This window comes from Xyrauchen texanus, chromosome 14, assembly GCF_025860055.1.
Source record: "Xyrauchen texanus isolate HMW12.3.18 chromosome 14, RBS_HiC_50CHRs, whole genome shotgun sequence".
Classification (NCBI taxonomy): Eukaryota; Metazoa; Chordata; class Actinopteri; order Cypriniformes; family Catostomidae; genus Xyrauchen; species Xyrauchen texanus.
In genome coordinates, this window is record NC_068289.1 from 18313830 (window position 1) to 18328120 (window position 14291).

General features: G+C 47.9%; 1 protein-coding gene across 2 annotated transcripts in view; it reads left to right on the top strand.

Moving 5' to 3' along the window:
• Positions 1 to 260: 260 nt before the first annotated feature.
• Positions 261 to 14291, top strand: part of LOC127655278 (cyclin-dependent kinase 16) — a 42695-nt gene continuing 28664 nt past the window's right edge. Inside the window, exons 1-2 of one of the 2 annotated variants that reach the window (XM_052142991.1) lie at positions 261 to 379; positions 12830 to 12992. In XM_052142991.1, the coding sequence (XP_051998951.1) occupies positions 12863 to 12992 (130 nt within the window). In that variant the 5' untranslated portion in view covers positions 261 to 379; positions 12830 to 12862. Of the gene's footprint in view, positions 380 to 1625; positions 1814 to 12829; positions 12993 to 14291 lie in introns of those variants that run through there. The other variant, XM_052142990.1, reaches the window with a different exon arrangement.

Sequence of the window (14291 nt, forward strand, 5' to 3'; positions counted from 1 at the left end):
CTCTGGAGACACACATTAACATCTGTCAGTGCTTGTATTCAGTGCTGACTGTGGGTGACCAACACTGTGTGTGTGCTGTTCTAGTGTCAGTATTAGAGCTGTGGTGTGTGTGCTTGCGTGTGTGTGTGTGTGTGTGTGTGTGTGTGTGAGTGTGTCAACATAAATTGAAATACATTACAATCATAATTAGATTAATTAAAAAATATAAGTATTTTAAGTAGTGGTCTTAAACTATTGGACCCCGTTGTGTGTGTATGTGTTTGTTTGCAGACGGCTGGGTTCCAGGACACACTGACAGAGATGAGATTCTGGCTCTGATAGTGGGCTGCATTTGCCATGATTTGGACCACACAGGAACCAACAATGCTTTCCAAGCCAAGTGAGACTCTGCAACTACTCATCCACAGTTCAAATATTGAGTTCTTGAGCATCCTTGTGGCAGTTTGTAAAGCTCAAACATATCCAAGAGGAAATTGGGAAACTTTCATTAGCGTTATTACATAATGCTCTCTCTGTATCTTCTTTATCTTATCTTATCTTAGCCATGAACGGGTAGACAGACTGACAGGGAACACGGACAGAAGGCGTTTAAGCAGACATCGGAACTGATACACGGAAACGTGATACTAACATTAACGAACGACAACCACAGCACTAAACAGACAGGGCTTAAATACACAGACAGAGAACAAAGGAACCAATGAGCAAACAAAACCAATGACAGATTAACGAAGACAGGTGATAATAAAATAGACGACAGGTGCGGACAATAACGCTGTGACAGCGGTGATGAGGAGTGAGGACGAAGGGAAGTGTAGTTCTAACAGAGACAGTGAAACAGGCGGGCAACAAGGAAGACATGACAGGGAGCGTGTTGGTGAAACCAAAAACACGGAACGGATACCAAGAAAGAGTGACATGAACGTGACTAGAGAACACAGGGATCGTAACAGATATACAGTAGGGTAATAGTTAAGGGGCAAATTTTTTACCCCAAATACTATCCTTGCACTTATTGGACAGTTATTGAAAAATGTGGGATTTAATCACCTTGAACAAAACTGAACATGACAAAGAAGTATATTGTATGAAAATAAATGTGACCATTTCAGAGATTCTCTTTAGCTACTTAAATTGGCAACAATGTAAAATCTACCTCAAAATCAACCTCTAGACATTGCAGGTGATGTCCTCATGGATCAGGACAGTTTTGCAGAGCATAGAAACAAACAGATGGAAATGCTGTGGTTTTGTTGCTATTAATTGTATAGCCTAAGTAATACATTAATGTGTTGTTGACTGATGGAAATCGAATTTATAAGCTTACGAACCACCCCAAATTCGGACATTCTATCATAATTTTTTAAATCTAAAAAGATAATTTTCTTTTTCTTTTTTATTAAGACTGCGATTGTGGCTTTAACTATAATAGTTTTTGCTTATTACACGCTAATAAAATATACGCATTATTTACTTTACTGCCCTTTAAATGTTGTTCTTTTATATTATAAATAATGCTATAAATAGGAAAGGTGTTAATGTATGAAGAGCAACGATTCCGCTATGGGATATTTACTGGAACACGCGTCAGCGTCACAGGGCTGCGCGGTCACGTGATTACAAGTCCTGGCCGGACGGGAGAAATGTCCGTTCATCTGTCCGTGATTCAGCTCGAACGTTTTAAACATTCACCTTATCACAGTACAGATGTTATCTTGTGAGATATAAATGTGACTTAGGCTACTGTACTGCAGTGAGTAGTACTGAATGCGGCTGTCTCAGCGGACATCACACGCGTCGCATCTTACTGCAGGTACTGTATCTGAATGACCCGCTGCGGTGCTTTAGTCATGATTCTTCATAGGATGCTTTCATTATTGCTGCAGTTACACTTTAAGTAGAGTTACTGACCGTGGCACAGTTATGTTGGTTTTACCTGTAACTCAGCGCATTTATAGCGTGTGTTGTCATGAAATCAATTGATTTGAGAATCTGAACTGAACACGACAGACTGAAATGACGCGTGAGTTTTGCGCTGGGACAAGATGTCAAAGTAAACACCAGTCAGCTGCTTCAAATAACACAAATACACGTATATTATCCTGTATCACCTTCATCATTTAAAGGATTAGTTCATCCAAATTCTGTAATTTCTCACCCTCATGACTTTCTTAACCCATTTGATTGTTTTCTTCTTTAATGGAAGTGAAGATTTATTGATGAAGAAATATATGCAGAAGCATGACACTAGGATAGGGGACAAGACTCCCTATTTCCTTACTCAATGATATCTTATAATAGGGCTATGCCTATTCAATTATAACAATATATTTTTTCCACACTATATTGCATCAGTGGGACTTTAGATCTTTGTATATTTTGTTATTAATTTATGAATTAGTATTAATCAATATTAAACAATATTTATTTATTTACTGTATGTCTGATTTCATATCACTACATGGCCAAAAGTAGGCTTCTGTATGTGGACACCCCCATCTTAATAGTGGGCTGTGCCAAAGTTTGTTTCAAGGCAAGTCAGTCCACTCTGCAGCTATCTTGGGAATGCTCCCAGGCCGCTATTTTATATGGACACAAGCTGCATAAAGGTACAGCTTCAATATATTTGAATGGGAAAAGACAGAAATCTCCAAAACCATCTGTCAAGATTACAATCAAACAATATACTGTATTTCAAATCAGCAGTAAAAAAACTAGATTTTTAGTGGACTGCCTTACCAGAAGAATACAGCTTCCACCTGTTATGGGGAGGGAATGCAAACTGTTGGTATGGAACTCAAAACTTTTTGTGAGGGAGCGCAAACTATTGTGAGGGTAAACATAATTTTTTGAGAGGAAACGCAAACTATTGCGAGGGCAAGCCAAACATTTTGCAAGGGAATGCAAACTATTGCAAGGGAAAGCACATTTTTTGCGAGGAAATACAAACTTTTGCGAGGGAAAGCAAAAAGTTTTGCAAGGGAATGCAATGTATTGTGAGGGCAAGCAAGAATTTTTGCGAGGGAATGCAAACTATTGCGAGGGATAGCAAAAAGTTTTGCAAGGGAATACAATGTATTGTGAGGGCAAGCAATACTTTTTGCGAGGGAACGCAAAGTATTGCCAGGACAAGCAAAACCTTTTGCAAGGGTGCGCAAACTATTGCGAGGGAACTCAAAACGTTTTACGAGGGAGCACAAACTATTGGAAGGGAAAGCAAAACTTTGTGAGGGAGTGCAAACTATTACGAGGGAAAGCAAATCTTTTTGCAAGGGAACGCAAAATATTGCAAGAGAATTAAAAACTTTTTGCGAGGGAGCACAAACTATTGCGAGGGCAAGCAAAACTGTTTGCGAGGGAATGCAAACTGTTGCAAGAGAAAGCAAACGTCTTGGTTACTAATGTAACCTCTGTTCCTTGATGGAGGGAACTAGACATTGTGTCGATGTAGTGACACTAGGGGTTCGCTCTTGAGAGCCCCAATCACCTTTGATTTATTCAGAAAAGGCCAAAGAAAATTAGCTAGTGGAATTTGCATGCCGCCACGGATATACTGGTAAATAAGGAGATGGCGTGTACCACTCATTCATATTTATGCTGAGGAGCCAAGAGAGAGTCCCAGCCATGTCAGCGGTCAGTTCAGTGCAGCGGCAGGAGGGACACAATGTCTCGTTCCCTCCATCAGGGAACAGAGATTACATCAGTAACCAAGACATTCCCTGTCTGTCACTCACTCAACGTTGTGTCGATGTAGTGACACTAGGGATTCCTATACAAAATGCTGCAGGCGCTGGGGTATGGAGGAGCAGACACGGGCAAGCTGCTGTGTGCCTCGCAGCGAGCACTCGATCACGTCGTGACCTTACAGCGAGTTAGGTAAGGCGTTTTCCTGGTCCCATTAAATGCAAACTATTGCAAAGGAATGCAATACGTATTGCAAGGGAATGTAAACTATTACGAGGGCAAAACATTTTGTGAGAGAGCACAAACTATTTTGAGGGAAAGCAAAACTTTTTAGAAGGTAGCGCAAACTTTTGCGAGTGAACGCAATCTTATTGCAAGGGAACAAACTATTACTTTGTGGGAGGAGACACTTACCCGAGGAGGCTACAGGCGGTGGCCTTTCCTGATTTTGTATTAAGCAATATCCCACTTAGCAGAGCTGGGAAAGTGCTCTTCCCTCTCCAGCAGGGAGAGTACTATGGAGACTGCATCCTACTGGAGGGAGGTAAACATGTGGTGAATACCTCACATGGACTTACCGACCGGGAAGGTCACATATGGAACATACCCTATCTATGGAGTGGGTACACAGCCACAGTGGCTGAGGCAGAGTGGAGCTCACCGAGGGGAAGGTACAGGTTTCACCGAGGGAGAAACTGGACAGTGGAAATACATCATATTGGATTACCGAGGGGGGTCACCACGTATGGAGCATTGAGCCCAAGTACACGGGCTCACCTGAAAAGGGGCATACCATGAGTGCCAAGCCTGGTGGCATTACTCCTCCGCCAAGTTCATCATCGGACAGTGCTAAAGAAATCGAGAAGGCGTCCAGTATTCACCAGTTGCGGGGACTGTTGTTGACAAGATAGCACACATTATTACCTAGAAAGGAGCAAGGCACTAATGCAAGCGATACACCCAACAGGCTGCCTGAATTTAGCTTTTGGTAACCCATAACACTTGGGCTGAAGCCGGTGCTCTGCACATGTCTGGTAGAGCGCCGCCATTTGTCAGTGCCCAGGAGGACACAACACCTCTGTTGGAGTGCGCCCGAACTCCCAAGGGGCACGGCAGGTCTTGTGATTGGTAAGTCAAAGATATGGCATCCACAATCCAATGGGCCAGCCTCTGTTTGGAGACAGCATTCCCCTTCTGCTGTCCTCCAAAACAGACAAAGAGCTGCTTCGAGCTTCTAAAGATCTCGGTGCAGTCCAGATAGATGCACAGAGCATGAACTGGACACAAAGATAAGGTCAGGTCTTCCTCTCCTGAAGGGAGCACTTGCAGGTTCACTACCTGATCCCAAAAGGGAGTGGTTGGAACTTTGGGCAAGTAACTGGGCCGGGGTCTCAAGACCACGTGAGAGTGTACTGGCACAAACTCCAGGCATTCGCTGGTGACAGAGAGTGCTTGCAGGTCCCCAGTCCTCTTTACAGAGGTGAGCGCTACCAGAAGGGCCATCTTCAGCGACAGAGTGCTGAGCTCGGCCTTCTCCAGGGGCTCAAACAGGGCTCTCTGTAAGGCTGAATGGACCACAGAGAGATCCCAAGTGGGAATTAGGCACAGTCTAGGAGGATTCAACCCTTGAGGAGCCTGATATTCAGTTATTGCTGCCGCGAGGGTCTCCCATCCAGTATATCATGATATGCTGTAATAGCAGCCACGTACACCTTCAGGGTGGAGGGAGACAGCAGTCTCTCCAGTCCCTTCTGTAGGAAGACCTGATTGCGCACCTCTGTGGATCCCCCCAATGGGAAGAACACACCAGTTCATGAAAAGACGCCACTTCAGAGCATACAGCCGCCTCGTGGAGGGGATCCTGGCTTGAGCGGTCTATCACCACTGGGGAAAGGCCTGCTAGGTCTCCAGCATCACATCCGGGATCCAGATGTGAAGGTTCCAGAGGTCTGGCCATGGGTGGCATAGTGTGCCCTGCCCCTGAGTTAGAAGTTCCCACCTCAGGGAAATACGCCAGGGAGGAGGTACTGCCAGTAGCATCAGGTCTGAGAACCAAGTCCGGTTGGGCCAGTATGGCACAACCATCATGACTTGCTCCCCATCCTCCCTGACTTTGCACAATGTTTGTGCAACAAGGCTCACTGGGGAAATGCTTAATTGTGCAGCCCCTGAGGCCAGGTGTGCGCCAAGGCATCCGTGCCGAGGGGAGCCTCGGACAGGAAGTACCAAAATGGGCAATGAAAGGACTCTCGGGAGGCGAACAGGCCCACCTTTGCCACCCCAAATCTCTCCCAAATTAGCTGGACAGCATGGGGGTGGAGTCTCCCCTCTCCGCGAAGCATTACTTGTCGTGAGAGTGTATCCGCTGCACAATTGAGGACGCCCAGGTCTTGAGTGGCTCACAGAGACTTCAACATCTGCTGACTCCAAAGGAGTGTGGTGAGTGGTGACGTGAGTGTACGCCACCCTGGTGGTGAGGCATGTCATCATGGGGACCGAGTCCAGCTCCATACTGAGAAAAGAGATGCGCTGCACAGGGGAGAGCTTGCTATTTTCCCGGTTGACCTGAAGCCCTAGTCGGCCGAGGTGCAGAAGCATACAGGTCCTGTGCGCACACAATAGATCTTTAAGCTAAGACCAGCCAGTCGTTGAGATAATTGAGGATGCGAATGCCCTTCTCCCTTAGTGGGACCAGGGTAGCCTCTGCGAATTTGGTACAGATACGAGGGAATGAAAAACTTATTGCGAGAAAATGCAAACTATTGCAAAGGAATGCAATACGTATTGCAAGGGAATGTAAACTATTACGAGGGCAAAACATTTTGTGAGAGAGCACAAACTATTTTGAGGGAAAGCAAAACTTTTTAGAAGTTAGCGCAAACTTTTGCGAGTGAACGCAATCTTATTGCAAGGGAACAAACTATTACGAGCAAATTCAAAACTTATTGTAAGGGAATGCAAACTACTATATTAAGAGGATGTGCAAAACTTTTTGTGAGGCAGTACAAACTATTGCAAGGGAACGCAAACTATTGCTAGGGAACGCAAAACTTATTGCAAGGGAATGCAATACTTATTGCAACGCAATGCAAAACATTTTATGAGGGAATTCAAACTATTGTGAGTGAAGTATTATAGAAAACAAATACTTTCCCTGTCCTCTAAGGGGCGCTGTATGTTTCCACGACTTTACAAAATCGCTGATGTAAAGTATTTCACCATCAAAAGTTGAGAACATATTTTGCCAATGATTTCTTTGTCATGCTTTTTCTACTGGGCATTTGAGACAAAACACTGGATTATTTACTCAAGAAATCTCTGAGAAAATTGCTAATTTGAAAGAAAATAGCCTAAGATTGGAGCTGATATAGAGTTTGTTTGGCTACTTTGGGCTTACAGAAACAGTGATCGGAGCAGTCATGAGACGTTTGTTGTCTTACAGAGATCATATTTCACTTTGTGATTCTTTAGGTAATTATTCGAACTGTGGTATTATGGGGGAAAAAATTAATAACTGCATAGTCACGTTCCTAAAAACAAGAGCTTTCTTTTGATTTATTACTTGACTCTTTTAGTGCTATTTGTAAAACTTTTATAGTCATATTCATATTTTTCCATGATTGCCACATGGTGCTCATTTGTGATGCTGACATATTCAGGTCTTTTCTTTTTTTTCTGTTACATAAATGCAAAAATGTTGGAGTTCTGTGAAAAGTTCAGATGCTAAGCTTTCAAATGTTACCACATATGACTATTTATGTATCCAGGGACTTTTACGTTTGAAACATAAACTTACTACACACTTCTGGCCCTGGCCTCTCCTGTCTTCAGAGTCTCTGCAGCCTCATACAGTTTTTGAGTGTCCTACTACGTCCTTTGGGTTTTTTAGATGACAAGATAAGTTATAAATAATCAAAATAAAATTTGAGACTTCTGTGGTCAGTTCCATTCTGTTGCACTCCGTCTAGCAGTTTTAAATGCAAGAATGGATCTTTTGAAAACACCCCATAAGAAATAAGTAAACCCAAAGTGTTCTTGTGTTGCATTATGAACTGTGGTGTTGTCACGTTCCTGTGTTGTCTGCCCTATGTTCTCTGTTTCACCCATCACGTTGGTGTTATGTTTCCGTGTTGTCTGCTCCGTGTTTTCCGCTTCACCCGTCACCGATCCCATTCCATGTCACGTTTTCCCTGTTGTCCGCCCTGAGTCTCACTGTCCATGTGTAAACTACAATTCCCACAATTCCTGGCCTCTCTCACTGCCTGCACTCTTCATTGTTCTCACCTGTGTCTCGTTTAGTCTTCATTGTGTTGGTTTATTTAACCCTGTCTGTTTCTCCTTTCCCGTGTTGGTCTTTGTTGTATGTAGATGCCGGTTTCCCATGTTTCATCGTTGTTTTCGCCACAGTTATCCCCGTGTATACCTTCCGTGTTATGTTAACCCTTTGTTTGCTTTTCGTGTTTTGTTTACCTTTTCCCATCGTGGATGTTTCCTTTTGTGCATGTTATTTTGTGTTGCCCTTTTATTTTAATAAACCTTGCTGCGTTTAGATCCTCGTCCTGTGTCTACTTCCACAACATCATAACAGAAAGACCAACCGCCAAATGGATCTAGTAGCGGTTTTCCTCGAATTGTCCCGGGCAAATCTTCCCGTCCGCGAGTACTCACGGCTCTTCTCCACGGTCGCCATCCACACCGGGCTCAACGATGACGCCCTGAAGTCCATCTACTGGGTCGGGTTACCGTCATCCCGGTGGAGAGTGGCGGCGATACCCAGAGAGCTCCTGTGGAGGGAGTACGTGAGCCTCGTTCTGAGGAACCTCGCGCCCGAGGAACCACCCCTCATGATTCCGGCTGTCGAGCCTGAGCCCCTGCCTACCCGGATCGATGAGCCAGCGCTGCCAACTTCTTCCGCCTGGAGGAGGAGGAGAAGGAAAGCCTCTTCTCTCCAGCTCACGTCTGCCACGGTCAGCGAGCCAGCGCCTACGCCTACCACGATCAGCGATCCAGCACCCACGCCTACCACGGTCAGCAAGCCAGCGTTGCCAGCCTCGACCATCCCAGAGCCAGAGCCTGTAGCCTCAACCGTCCCTGAGCCAGCGCCTGTAGCCTCGACCGTCCCTGAGCCAGAGCCTGTAGCCTCGACCGTCCCTGAGCCAGCGCCTGTAGCCTCGACCGTCCCTGAGCCAGCGCCTGTAGCCTCGACCGTCCCTGAGCCAGCGCCTGTAGCCTCGACCGTCCCTGAGCCAGCGCCTGTAGCCTCGACCGTCCCTGAGCCAGCGCCTGTAGCCTCGACCGTCCCTGAGCCAGCGCCTGTAGCCTCGACCGTCCCTGAGCCAGCGCCTGTAGCCTCGAACGTCCCAGAGCCAGCGCCTGTATCCTCGACCGTCCAAGAGCCAGTGCCTTGGAGCCAGCGCCAGCAGCCATGACCGTCCAAGAGCCAGTGCCAGCAGCCCAGACCGTCCCAGGGCCAACGCCAGCAGCCATGACCGTCCAAGGGCCAGTGCCAGTAGCCAGGACCGTCCAAGAGCCTGCACCCCTCGAGCCTTCCAAGGCTCCGCCTCCCGAACCTCCCGAGCCTCCCAGGGCTCCGCCCCTCAAGCCTCTCGAGCCTCTCAGGGCTCCGCCTCTCGAGCCCCTCAGGGCTCCGCCTCTCCAGTCTCTCGAGTCTTCCAGGGCTCCTCCTCCCAAGCCTCCTAGGGCTCCGCCTCTCAAGTTTCTCGAGTCTTCCAGGGCTCCTCCTCCCGAGCCTCCCAGGGCTCTGCCTCTCAAGTCTCCCGAGCCTCCCAGGGCTCCGCCCCTCGAGTCCTCCAGGGCTCCTCCTCTCGAGCCTCCCAGGGCTCCGCCTCTCAAGTCTCTCGAGCCTCCCAGGGCTCCGCCTCTCAAGTCTCTCGAGCCTCCCAGGGCTCCGCCTCTCGAGCCTTCCAGGGCTCCGCCTCTCCAGTCTCTCAAGTCTTCCAGGGCTCCTCCTCCTGAGCCTCCTAGGGCTCCGCCTCCCAAGTCTCTCGAGTGTTCCAGGGCTCCTCCTCCCGAGCCTCCCAGGGCTCTGCCTCTCAAGTCTCCCGAGCCTCCCAGGGCTCCGCCCCTCGAGTCTTCCAGGGCTGCTCCTCTCGAGCCTCCCAGGGCTCCGCCTCTCAAGTCTCTCGAGTCTTCGAGCGCCCATGCCTACCACGGTCAGCAAGCCAGCGTTGCCAGCCTCGACCGTCCCTGAGCCAGAGCCTGTAGCCTCGACCGTCCCTGAGCCAGCTAGGGCTCCAGGGCTCTGCCTCTCAAGTCTCCCGAGCCTCCCAGGGCTCCGCCCCTCGAGACTTCCAGGGCTCCTCCTCCCGAGCCTCCTAGGGCTCCGCCTCCCAAGTCTCTCGAGTGTTCCAGGGCTCCTCCTCCCGCCTCCCAGGGCTCTGCCTCTCAAGTCTCCCGAGCCTCCCAGGGCTCCGCCCCTCGAGTCTTCCAGGGCTCCTTCTCTCGAGCCTCCCAGGGCTCCGCCTCTCAAGTCTCTCGAGTCTTCGAGCGCCCACGCCTACCACGGTCAGCAAGCCAGCGTTGCCAGCCTCGACCGTCCCTGAGCCAGAGCCTGTAGCCTCGACCGTCCCTGAGCCAGAGCCTGTAGCCTCGACCATCCCTGAGCCAGAGCCTGTAGCCTTGACCGTCCCGAGCCTCCTAGGGCTCCGCCTCTCCAGTCTCTCGAGTCTTCCAGGGCTCCTCCTCCCGAGCCTCCTAGGGCTCCGCCTCTCAAGTCTCTCGAGTGTTCCAGGGCTCCTCCTCCCGAGCCTCCCAGGGCTCTGCCTCTCAAGTCTCCCGAGCCTCTCAGGCCTCCACCCCTCGAGTCTTCCAGGGCTCCTCTTCTTGAGCCTCCCAGGGCTCCACCTCTCAAGTCTCTCGAGCCTCCAAGGGCTCCGCCTCTCGAGCCTTCCAGGGCTCCGCCTCCCGAGCCTCCTAGGGCTCCACCTCTCCAGTCTCTCAAGTCTTCCAGGGCTCCTCCTCCCGAGCCTCCTAGGGCTCCACCTCTCAAGTCTCTCGTCTTCCAGGGCTCCTCCTCCCGAGCCTCCCAGGGCTCTGCCTCTCAAGTCTCCCGAGCCTCCCAGGGCTCCGCCCCTCGAGTCTTCCAGGGCTCCTCCTCTCGAGCCTCCCAGGGCTCCGCCCCTCGAGTCTTCCAGGGCTCCTCCTCTCGAGCCTCCCAGGGCTCCGCCTCTCAAGTCTCTCGAGCCTCTCATGGCTCTGCCTCTCGAGCCTTCCAGGGCTCCGCCTCCCGAGCACCCTGAGCCTCTCGAGCCTCCTATGGCACCATCTCCCTCGGCTCCGCCTCCAGAGCCTTCCAGGTCTTCGCCTCTAGAGCCTCCTACGGCGCCATCCCCCTCGGCTCCGCCTCCCGAGCTTTTCCCGGCTCCGCCTCCTGAACCTCCCTCGACTCTGCCTCCTGAGGTCCCAGAGCCTTCCTGGGTTTCGCCTCCCTTGGCTCCGCCTCCTGGATCTCTCTCCCAGGCACCCCGAACCGGTCCTTGCCTTAAGGCCAGCTCCCGGGCCACCCAAACCTGTCCCCATAGCATGGTCGCCTCCCAGGCCACCTAAACCGGCCTCTGTCCCGTGGCCACCTCCCAGGCCCCCAGAACCGGCCCTTGCCTTGGGGCCAGCTCCCGGGCCATACAAACCTGTCCCCCTATTGTGGCCGTCTCCCAGACCACCTAAACCTGTCCTTGCCCGGTCGATACCTCCCGGGCCTCCTAAACCTGTCCCTACCCGGTGGACGCCCCCCAGGCCACCTGACCCGGTTCCCTTCACACATCCCCAGAGACTGCTTGCTTGCCCTCTCGGCCTCCCTGGTCTGCCTAATTGCCCCTTGTACCCCTGTGGACTGCCTAACTGCCCCTTGTACCCTCGTGGACTGCCTAACTGCCCCTTGTACCCTCGTGGACTGCCTAACTGCCCCTTGTGCCCCCGTGGACTGCCTAATTGCCTCTTGTGCCCCGTGGACTGCCTAATTGCCCCTTTTTCCCCCATGGACTGCCTAATTGTTCCTTGTGCCTCCTTGGTCTGTCTCCGTGTCCCTTGTGCCTCCTTAGCCTGTCTTTGTGTCCCTTGTGGCCCCTTTGGTCTGTCTGTTTTCCCCCTTGTCCAGCCCCCCTCTCCTTGAAGCTTTGTTTATTTTTTCTGTTCCTTTTCTTAGGACCGTCTGGAATCCGGTCCTTTTGAGGGGGGGGGCTATGTCACGTTCCTGTGTTGTCTGCCCTATGTTCTCTGTTTCACCCATCACGTTGGTGTCATGTTTCCGTGTTGTCTGCTCCGTGTTTTCCGTTTCACCCGTCACCGATCCCGTTCCATGTCACGTTTTCCCTGTTGTCCGCCCTGAGTCTCACTGTCCGTGTGTAAACTACAATTCCCACAATTCCTGGCCTCTCTCACTGCCTGCACTCTTCATTGTTCTCACCTGTGTCTCGTTTAGTCTTCATTGTGCAGGTGTGACATATTTTGGAATGCAGCAATGCATAAAATTTAGCTTGTTTAGTTCGAAACACTCACAAATTTGCAGTGTATTTTCTTGTGATTATTTGTATTTTGTCTTGTTAACTTGTGGCTGTCACTTTTAATAGGCAATGTTTAAGACTTTAAATGATTAGCTCAATGATTTCAAATGGGCATATCAGATAAATATTCAAGCTAAAATACAGCCAACATATCCGTCTGATAAGAGGCATATTTAAATGCCACTTAAAGGGTTAGTTAACCCAAAAATGTTAATTCTGTCATGAGTTCCTGACCCTCACATTTCAAAATTGTATGACTTCTATGGAACGTTAAAGGAGAAATTTACCAGAACATCAAGCTGCTCTTTTTTCCATACAATGAAAGTGGATGGTGATGCTGTCAAGCTCCAAGAGGACAAGATAGCACAATCAGACTGAAAATGAGCACTTGGTGGACTGAAAACCATATTTATTTGTGTGTATGTAACCATTAAGTGTCTGCTATTCTTTCATGGTTATTTGTTGATTGTAAAGAGATATTAAATTTAGTTGTGCTCTAACTTATGTGCCCCCCTAAAGTGTGTCTTATTATGTACACTGGGAGGGATTGTGAATGCTTTAAGGGTCATTTGTAAGCAAATAAGTTGCAGCTATTGAATGTGTTTAAATAAACCTTGAACTTCCAGAATCATCTAGGCCACAGGCAGAGCCGAGCTTTGATGGACCGCATGAAGATCATAAAAAAACATCTGTCCATGAGCTTGCACAGTGTCCGGCGTCTTGATGAAAGTCTGTCAGATCTTCCAGAACACACTGGATTGGATGAGCCCTCCGTGTCACTGGCCTGTGGTAAGAACAGGCTTTTTACAGACACACACACACACATATTATAAAAGCATTTGTACACTTAACTGCAGATTCAGGGATTTTATCCTGTAGCCATGTTTCAGTAATATTAAATCTCAGTACCCTTTTAGTTCTTGCAGTTTTGTCATTTGAAGCATGAGAATGTTAATGTTATCGTCGAGAGTGTACATTAACAGAATATCTAGGTCCAGCCAATATCAAGACACCAATGTTGGCCTATTTAGTACACTTCAGTGTTCTCTCACACTGCTGGTGACCCCTCATCACCTCTCTAGACTTAATTGGTTTTTAGATTCTTGACAGGTAAATTTAGTGGTAGGATGATCTGAAGTGCAGGACTAAATACGTTTGATTAAATAAAATAAAACAAAATCATTGTACAACAGCCTCTTTTTTAAATGTACAGACTGTTACGGTAATGAGAATCATCAATGAAAACAACAAAAATAATAAAAAAATAAAAATATCCAGATGTGTTACGTAATAAGAATTGGGTGTAAATAAAAAGGGATAGTTCACCCAAAAATACAAATTAAAAATTCTCTCATCATTTACTCACCCTCATGCCATCCCTGATGTGTATGACTTTCTTCCTTCTGCTGAACACAAACGAAGATTTTTAGAACAATTTTTCAGCTCTTATGGTCCTTTCAATGCAAGTGAATGGTGGCCAGAACTTTGAAGGTCCAAAAAGCACAAAAAGGCACAAAAAGTAATCCATATGACTCCAGTGCATAAATCCATGTCTTCAAAAGAGATATGATAGGTGTGGGTGAGAAACAGATCAATATTTAAGTCCTTTTACTATAAATTCTCCTTCCTGCCCAGTAGTTGGCGATATGCACAAAGAATGCGAATCGCCAAAACAAAAGAAGAATGTGAAAGTGAATGTGGAGATTTATGGTAAAAAAGGACTTAAATATTATCTGTTTCTCAACCACACCTATCATGTTGCTTCTGAAAACATATATTTAACCACAGGAGACATATGGATTACTTTTGTGCTGCCGTTATATGCTTTATGGAGCTTCAAAGATCTGGCCACCATTTACTTGCATTTTATAGACCGACAGAGCTGAAATATTCTTCTAAAAATCTTTGTTTGTGTTCTGCAGAAGAAAGAAAGTCATACACATCTGGATATCATGAGATAATTAAAAATTTTAGTTGATCTATTTCTTTAAGACTTCTTTCTTTTAAGTTCCCAGTCTTATATTGTGCATAATTTATTAGTGAACATTATCCTGTCTTTTTAATAGTTCTTAACATCACTTAGGCCAA